General features: G+C 39.2%; 1 protein-coding gene across 1 annotated transcript; it reads right to left on the bottom strand.

Annotated features, from left to right (window-relative positions):
- Window positions 1–2,019: 2,019 nt before the first annotated feature.
- On the bottom strand, window positions 2,020–9,007 carry kcnk3b (potassium channel, subfamily K, member 3b). Its single transcript, XM_058077553.2, has 2 exons — window positions 8,256–9,007; window positions 2,020–3,269 (listed from the first exon to the last, which is right to left on the bottom strand). Exons 1-2 carry the CDS (start codon window positions 8,536–8,538, stop codon window positions 2,392–2,394), a joined length of 1,161 nt encoding a protein of 386 aa, XP_057933536.2. The 5' UTR covers window positions 8,539–9,007; the 3' UTR covers window positions 2,020–2,391.
- Window positions 9,008–9,232: the final 225 nt, after the last annotated feature.

Genomic DNA, 9,232 nt, shown 5'->3' with positions numbered 1-9,232 from the left:
TATTATTATTATTATTATTATTATTATTATTATTATTATTATTATTATTATTATTATTATTATTATTATTATTATTATACAAATAACAAATATAATTATTATTATTAATTATTATAATATATATAGTATATATTATTATATAATAATATAATATTATTATATAATAATATAATAATAATTATTGTTGTTGTTATTATTATGATTATAAAATAATACAAAAACGACTGAAGTAAAAGTGCACTTACAAGTTACCCTACATGAAAATGCCAACTATGCGTTTATATGATAATAATAATAATAATAATAATAATAATAATAATAATAATAATAATAATAATAATAATAATTATTATTATTATTATTATTATTATTATTATTATTATTATTATTATTATTATTATTATTATTATTATTATACAATATACATATGTATATTATATTATTATATGATTATTATATTTATTATTATTATATATCATTATTATTATATATTATATTATATATTATTCTATAATAATATAATAATAATAATAATTATTATTATTATTATAAAATAATAGAGTAAAATAAAGTAAAAGTACACTTACAAGTTACCCAAAATGAAAATGCCAACCATGCGTTTATATGATAATAATAATAATAATAATAATAATAATAATGATAATAATAATTGTTATTATTATTATTATAAAATAATAATAATTATTATTATTATTATACAATATATATACATTATATAATAATTGTTATTATATGTATATTATTATATTTATTATTATATTTATTATTATATAATAATAATAATTATTGTTATTATTATAATTTTTATTTTTTATTATTATAATAATTATTATTATTATAAAATAATACAAAAACTACTGAAGTACAAGTACACTTCCAAGTTACCCAAAATGAAAATGCCAACTATGCGTTTATATGATAATATAATTTATATGATAATGTAATTATTAATATAATATAATATTATATGAAATAATAAAAATAAATTTTATTTATAGGCGCCTTTAAGGACACTCAAGGTCACCGCACAGAGTTGTTAAAATAAATAAAACACAGTTAAAGTTACACACATACACATATAAAACACACAGCTACATAAAATGGCAGAATTCTAAACCTGTCTAAATAAATAAGTTTTAAGCTGGGATTGGAAGTTGGTAACCGAGTCTGAAGTTTTTATGTGTTCTGGGATAGCATTCCAGAGGCGGGGGGGCTGAAAGCTCCGAACCCCGTGGTGGTGAAGCGGGCAGAAGGGATGGATGAAAATGACATATTTTGGCTGGAGTATAAATATACAATTATTTATTTATTTCAGTGTCCTCATACTTTTACTAGTACTTGAGCAAGTTAGTCATCCAAGTCTTTTTGGTATTGATAATGCATATTATATGTACTATTACTTTCATACACAACTTTTTGGATTTGTCTTTGCATTATTTTTATGTCCGTCACTCTGACGCTGCCCTGCCAACATCTGGTCTCCAAGCAACAAGCTGAGCCGCCTTTCGCTATATTCCTCCGCTCTGCGTGAGCCTGCTAAACATGGCCGCCTCACACAGAGCGTGATATCGTGTCACGCACGCCATACTTTTAGCTCGTGACTAACCTGCTGTAGGTTTTTTTCCGGAACTGGACCTCAGTCAGACATCCCGTGGGGAAACCATCTGGACCAAACAGTAGCTTCTATACGTTCATAAGACGTGGCGACTCTATGAAGTATACACGGTGGATGCCCGTCTTGGAAAAAGATCGCATAAAGTCTCTTTTCAGGATCATGGGAACTTTCCTAATGAAGGCATATCCGCCTCTGATTGACAGCTTGATTATTATCCATTGTGCTAACACGCTAAAGACCCCCCATCTGTCACCGCAGACTGACGCTAAAAATAGCCAGCATCTATCCCCCTATTTTTTTTATTCCCAGGTGTGACTGGAATGCTTACGAGAGGAATGGAGCTCCCCCCGCCCCCACCCGCCCACCCAAAAAATGACATCACATTTGGAAGTTGAGGAATAACGGTTCTTGTTTTCACGAGGCTTGCAATGCTAACGGCTAATAGTCCATTACTGGATCTCGCTTTGTGTCATTTAGCATTTGATAAGCACGTGCACCCCTGCATGGGAAGTCTTGGTCTCTTCCGAATTTGCCGCTACAGTACTGGAATTACACAAACGTTTATTTTTTTTTTAAGCACACTAAGCCAATGAAGTTATCGATAAAACGAAGCAGCATCCTGCGTTGCAGCAGCGAGGTTTGCTTGATGTTGCAAAACAAAACCCAACATTTGCCAGACTCCTGAAACCGACCCTGCAGTCCAAGTAGTTGATGTTTTTAGCACCGCGCAAGGAATTCTGTGACGCGTAGAGAAGCTACACCGAGCTGCGTCTCATCAACATTCTGAGCGGAGCGAGAATGTTGAGCCTCCTGCGGACGGACTTTTTGCTCGAGCGCCGCCGCGGAGTGCACACGCAGCCGGTGGACATGGTCTCGGTGTAGCGGGGGCCGTCCTGCGGCAAGTAGGCATCGGAGAACGCCAGCTCCTGGGGGAGGGCGGAGGAGCCCTGCAGTTTATCCTTGCTGCGGTACCACAAGCACGAGCAGACGGTCTGGAAGTGCAGCACCTCTGTGTAGACGCCGTCTTTGGTTTTGGGCGCCGCGTTGGTCCCGGGCGTGGAGGGCGTCGAAGCGGAGAGCGGCACCAGGCAAGCCACCTCGCCTCCGGGTTTGGCGGTGGCGCCCCGCAGGGCCTTGTGCCTGGCATCCCTCCTCTCGTCCTCGGCGTTCATGGTCAGGAAGCGGAGCACCACCAGGTTGAGGAAAGCCCCGATCACCGTGAGGCCGGTCAGGATGTAGATGAAGCAGAAGGTCACGTAGCGGGGGTCGTTCTGCAGGGCGTTGTCCCTCTGCAGGGCCACGTAGTCGCCGAAGCCGATGGTGGTGAGCGTGATGAAGCAGTAGTAGAAGGCGTGCAGGAAGCTCCAGCCCTCGCTGTGGGAGAAGGCCAGCGCCCCCACGCACAGCGTGCTCACGCAGGAGAAGAAGCCCACCGTCACCATGTTGGCCATGGAGACCTCCGTGTGACGCATGGCCAGGCACTTCTTGGCTTGGTGAAGCAGGTAGCGGACCAGCGTGTTGATGCGCTCGCCCAGACTCTGGAACATGACCAGGGTCAGGGGGATGCCCAGGAGGGCGTAGCACATGCAGAAGATTTTCCCTGAGTCGGTGCTGGGGGCGGCATGTCCGTAGCCTGCGGGGGGAGGGGGGCACATTATTGAACTCATTCCATCCCATCAACAAGATGGAGCCTTCCAAAAGAAAGATTCAATTCCTAGATTTTTCCGTTCTTGAGTAATCAGCAGTAGAACATACGTAGGTGCCTTTCAGGAAAATATCAGTTCCTGACTAAAAAGAACCAGCTTTTTGCGAAAAGATGCATTGCAAGCATTCAAGCTGTGTGATGCATGTACAGCATGCATGTCGCATATTACAGGTCAAAATGTACAGCATGCATGCATGTCGCATATTACTAGTTAAATGTACAGCATGCATGTCGCATACATGCTACAGGTCAAATGTACAGCATGCATGCATGTCGCATATTACAGGTCAAATGTACGGCATGCATGTTGCATACATGCTACCGGTCAAATGTATAGCATGCATATCGCATACATGCTACAGGTCAAATGTACCACATGCATATCGCATACATGCTACAGGTCAAATGTACAACATGCATGTTGCATACATGCTACAGGTCAAATGTACAACATGCATGCATGCAGCATACATGCAACAGCAAATGTACAGCATGCCGCATATTACTAGTTAAATGTACAGCATGCATGTTGCATACATGCAACAGCAAATGTACAGCATACATGCATGTTGCATATTACTGGTCAAATGTACAGCATGCATGCCGCATACATGCTCCAGGTCAAATATACGGCATACATGCATGTCGCATATTACAGGCGAAATGTACAGCATGCATGCGACACATATTGCAGGTCAAATGTACAGCATGCATGCATGTCGCATACATACTACAGGTCAAATGTACAGCATGCATGTCGCATATTGCAGGTCAAATGTAAAGCATGCATGCATGTCACATATTGCAGGTCAAATGTAAAGCATGCATGCATGTCGCATACATGCTACAGGTCAAATGTACAGCATGCATGTCGCATATTTCAGGTCAAATGTACAGCATGCATGCATGCATGTCGCATATTACAGGTCAAATGTACAGCATGCATGCATGTCGCATATTACAGGTCAAATGTACAGCATGCATGCATGTCACATATTGCAGGTCAAATGTAAAGCATGCATGCACGTCGCATACATGCTACAGGTCAAATGTACAGCATGCATGTCGCATATTTCAGGTCAAATGTACAGCATGCATGCATGTCGCATATTACTGGTCAAATGTACAGCATGCATGCATGTCGCATATTACTGGTCAAATGTACAGCATGCATGCAGGTCACATATTGCAGGTCAAATGTAAAGCATGCATGCATGTCACATATTGCAAGTCAAATGTACAGCATGCATGCATGTCACATACATGCTACAGGTCAAATGTACAGCATGCATGTCGCATATTGCAGGTCAAATGTACAACATGCATTCATGTCGCAAATTACAGGTCATATGTACAGCATGCATGCATGTCGCATATTACTGGTCAAATGTACCGCATGCATGCATGTCACATATTGCAGGTCAAATGTACAGCATGCATGCATGTCGCATACATGCTACAGGTCAAATGTACAGCATGCATGTCGCATATTGCAGGTCAAATGTACAGCATGCATGCATGTCGCATATTACAGGTCAAATGTACAGCATGCATGCATGTCGCATATTACTGGTCAAATGTACAGCATGCATGCAGGTCACATATTGCAGGTCAAATGTAAAGCATGCATGCATGTCACATATTGCAGGTCAAATGTACAGCATGCATGCATGTCACATACATGCTACAGGTCAAATGTACAGCATGCATGTCGCATATTGCAGGTCAAATGTACAGCATGCATGCATGTTGCATATTACAGGTCAAATGTACAGCATGCATGTCGCATATTGCAGGTCAAATGTACAGCATGCATGCATGTTGCATATTACAGGCCAAATGTACAGCATGCATGCATGTTGCATATTACAGGCCAAATGTACAACATGCATGTTGCATACATGCTACCAAGCCTGCAGGTTTTGCTGTATCTCTATGCCTCACTGATAATGTTTTTTCATCAAGCGTTGAGATTTTCCACTTTGTTCAGTGGTCATTGAACGCATCATAGTTGAGTGCCGAGACGCAAAAGTTTGACGCGGAATCACCCGCTTCCACCATCATGGCTCATCTTCTGTAGCATTTTGTACTTTAAGCTATGGCTGCAACTAAACCATTGTTTTCATAACTGATTAATCGGATTTGGATTAATCTATTTTTAATTTCTTCCTCTTTTGATAGAGAGAACAAATAGTCGCACAAACACCAGGTTGCCACTTGAATATTCTATTAATAACAAAAAATAAGTAAAACAGTAAATGTAGGGCTGCATGGTGGTCGAGTGGTTAGCGCGCAGACCTCACAGCTAGGAGACCTGAGTTCAATTCCACCCCCGGCCATCTCTGTGTGGAGTTTGCATGTTCTCCCCGTGCATGCGTGGGTTTTCTCCGGGTACTCCGGTTTCCTCCCACATTCCAAAAACATGCTAGGTTAATTAGCCACTCCAAATTGTCCATAGGTATGAATGTGAGTGTGAATGGTTGTTTGTCTATATGTGCCCTGTGATTGGCTGGCCACCTGGACTGGCGGGTGTACCCCGCCTCTCGCCCAAAGACAGCTGGGATAGGCTCCAGCACCCCCCGCGAGCCTCGTGAGGAAAAGCGGTAGAAAATGAATGAATGAATGAATGTTGAGTCATTTGGAATCGGAGCCATACGTCGATGGACCCCTCCAGTTCGTGGTTTGGCTCTGCGACATATTAGAAACGAGGCGAAATGGCCATCACTGTTTTTGGGAAGTCAAAGCAGATCCGTGTGAAAACGATGAACCGACTCACTGGGTAATCGATGAACCATCCAATAATTGTTACAGCTCGACTTTAAACATGTGCGAGGCGTACAAATCCACTAGTTCTGCAGCAACAGCATAGAAATCTTGTTTATGAGCTTCTTTGGGTGGTTTTTAACATAATTAGAGCCCTCTGGACATGAAATAACACCCCTATAGTCACCTTTACACTAACATTACCCAATATTCATTCATTCACTCATTTTCTACCGCTTATCCTCACGAGGGTTGCGGGGGTGCTGGAGCCTATCCCAGCTGTCTTGGGGCACCCTGGACTGGTGGCCAGCCAATCACAGGGCACATATAGACAAACAACCATTCACACTCACATTCATACCTATGGACAATTTGGAGTGGCTAATTAACCTAGCATGTTTTTGGAATGTGGGAGGAAACCGGAGTACCCGGAGAAAACCCACACATGCAATACCACGCATGCAATACCATTGGATGCATACCGTCCAATAATTGTAACAGCTCGCCTTTAAACGTGTGTGAGGCGTACAGGCGTATCAGGTTTGATTGAAGAGAGAAAGGGGACGGTTCCGGATCTGAATCTAATCTGCACATTGTAAAACTGACTTTTATTCCAAACGTTGATCCGCATGATTTTTAAATTTTTTAATTTTTAAATTTTTTTATTTTTTTTTATTTTTTTTAAATTTTTTTAAATTTTTTTAAATTGTTTTAAACATTTTTTTAATTTTTTAATTTTTTTATTTTTTAATTTTTTAATTTTTTAATTTTTTAATTTTTTAATTTTTTAATTTTTTAATTTTTTAATTTTTTAATTTTTTTAATTTTTAATTTTTTTAATTTTTTTAATTTTTTAAAATGTAAATTTTTTTAATGTTTTCATTTTTTAATTATTATTTTTATTTTTTTCATTTTTTAAATTTTTTTTATTGTTTATGTTTTTATTTTTAAATTTTTAACCAAAGTACAAGGGGATATGACCATACCATTTCATTTTATCCTTCGTCGGGATTAGAACAGAGGAAAACGATCATTTAAAATGTTAATTTTTTAATTTTTTAATTTTTTAATTTTTTAATTTTTTAATTTTTTAATTTTTTAATTTTTTAATTTTTTAATTTTTTAATTCTTTATCTTTTTGTCACGTACCGAAGTACGAGGTGATATGACCACACCATTTCATTTTGTCCTTAGTCGGGATTAGAACAGAGGAAAACAATAATTTAAGATGTAAATGTTTAAATTTTTAAATTTTTAAATTTTTAAATTTTTAAATTTTTAAATTTTTAAATTTTTAAATTTTTAATTTTTTAACTTTTTTAACTTTTTTAATTTTTTTAATTTTTTTTTACATTTTTTATTTGTGTATTTTTGTATTTTTTTATGTATTTATTTTTTTGTCACGTACCGAAGTACGAGGTGATATGACCATACCATTCCATTTTGTTCTTCGTCGGGATTAGAACAGAGGAAAACAATCATTTAAAATGTTAATTTTTAAATTTTTAAATTTTTAAATTTTTAAATTTTTAAATTTTTAAATTTTTAAATTTTTAAGTTTTTAAATTTTTAAATTTTTAAATTTTTTTATTTTTTTATTTTTTATTTCTTTATTTTTTTATCTTTTTGTCACGTACGGAAGTACGAGGTGATATGACCATACCATTTAATTTTGTCCTTAGTCGGGATTAGAACAGAGGAAAACAATAATTTAAAATGTTAATTTTTAAATTTTTTAACTTTTTTAATTTTTTAATTTTTTTTTATTTTTTTTACATTTTTTATTTGTGTATTTTTGTATTTTTTTATGTATTTATTTTTTTGTCACGTACCGAAGTACGATGTGATATGACCATACCATTCCATTTTGTCCTTCGTCGGGATTAGAACGAAGGAAAACAATCATGCTAGTAGGAATATTCGGAAGCGGTAAAAGCGAGCCGTGTGTTCAAAAGAGAGAAAAGCGAGGATGTAAAGTCATAAGACTTTTTTAAAGCAGACTTTTGATCTCGCTGTCTATTGGCTGGTTTAGGTGTACCTAATGAAGTGGTTTGAAGTACGCAATAGCAAAGCAAAGCACAGCAGCCAGAAAACTTCATCTGTTTGTGTTTTCAGCTGTATGGAGAAGATACGAGGAACGGAACATCTTACCTATGGTGGTGATCACAGTGATGGCAAAGTAGAAGGAGCCGGCAAACCTCCACTGGACCCCAGCCTTGTGGGATTTGAGCTGCAGGACCACGTGCTCCAGCTCGTCAAAGTCGGCCCTGCTCAGGTTGTATTTGCGCATGAGCTCGTAGCGGCGTCCGTCCAGCCTCCTCTTGTTGTTCTTCTCCTCTTTGGACTCCAGCGTCTCAAACACGGCCGCCCCGACCACCAAGTAGGTGAGGATGCTGACGATCAGGGCCAAAGTTCGGGCGTTCTGCCTCTTCATGGTCGCTGGGGCCGGGGAGAGGAGGGGACAGGGAAGGGGGGGATGAGAGGAGGGGGAGCCTGATTGGGGTCTAAGCTGAGACTCGGCGACCTGCTCCTACGCTCCGGAGTCCGCGTCCGAGTGCCAGCATCGCGCATGGAGCTGTTCCTTCAGCACCGCCACTCCCCCCCCACCACCACCACCACCACCACCACCTCAGCTCCCCCACACGTCACAGTTGGACGGGACTATTTGTCATCCAATTCTATTTTGGAGCGAGCGGGAGAATAACACCGATGGGCAATCCCACACTCGGGGGCGGAGACATCTCACATGTTTACCTCCTGCCTGAAGGAGCGCCAACGTCTTCAAACGAAAACAAATATTGACCCGGTAGCCGTGAAGGCAAATGACTTCTACTGGATGATCAAGTTGTCTAGCAACCTCCATGATAAGCGCCGCGCATTCTTTGCCTAAGTCAATATTTAATGTAGACACTGTTCCTCCTCAAAGGTGACATCTCATCGTTCCGATAGCCCGGGGCGCTCCTCGGAAGGAGAACTTGAGGGCACCTCACCCTGCCTGTCGGGGCGTCAAACAGTAACACGTCATTACAAGTCATTTTAATTCATGCCTGTGGCGCGTTTATCCATCCGGTACGATTCCGTCTGTACAAATCCACTAGCTCTGCAGCAACAGCATAGAAATCTTATTT

This window comes from Doryrhamphus excisus, linkage group LG14, assembly GCF_037039965.1.
Source record: "Doryrhamphus excisus strain RoL-2023G ecotype Guam linkage group LG14, RoL_Dexc_Guam_v1.1, whole genome shotgun sequence".
Lineage (NCBI taxonomy): Eukaryota > Metazoa > Chordata > Actinopteri > Syngnathiformes > Syngnathidae > Doryrhamphus > Doryrhamphus excisus.
The sequence above is the reverse complement of the archived record's forward strand: the minus strand, read 5'-3'. Positions and strand labels throughout refer to the sequence as shown.

Coding starts and splice junctions, on each gene's coding strand:
- kcnk3b (XM_058077553.2), bottom strand. CDS start 8,538: ATGAAGAGGCAGAACGCCCGAACTTTGGCCCTGATCGTCAGCATCCTC. Junction 3,270..8,255: donor CACTGTGATCACCACCATAG/GTAAGATGTTCC, acceptor CTCCCCCCGCAG/GCTACGGACATGCCGCCCCC.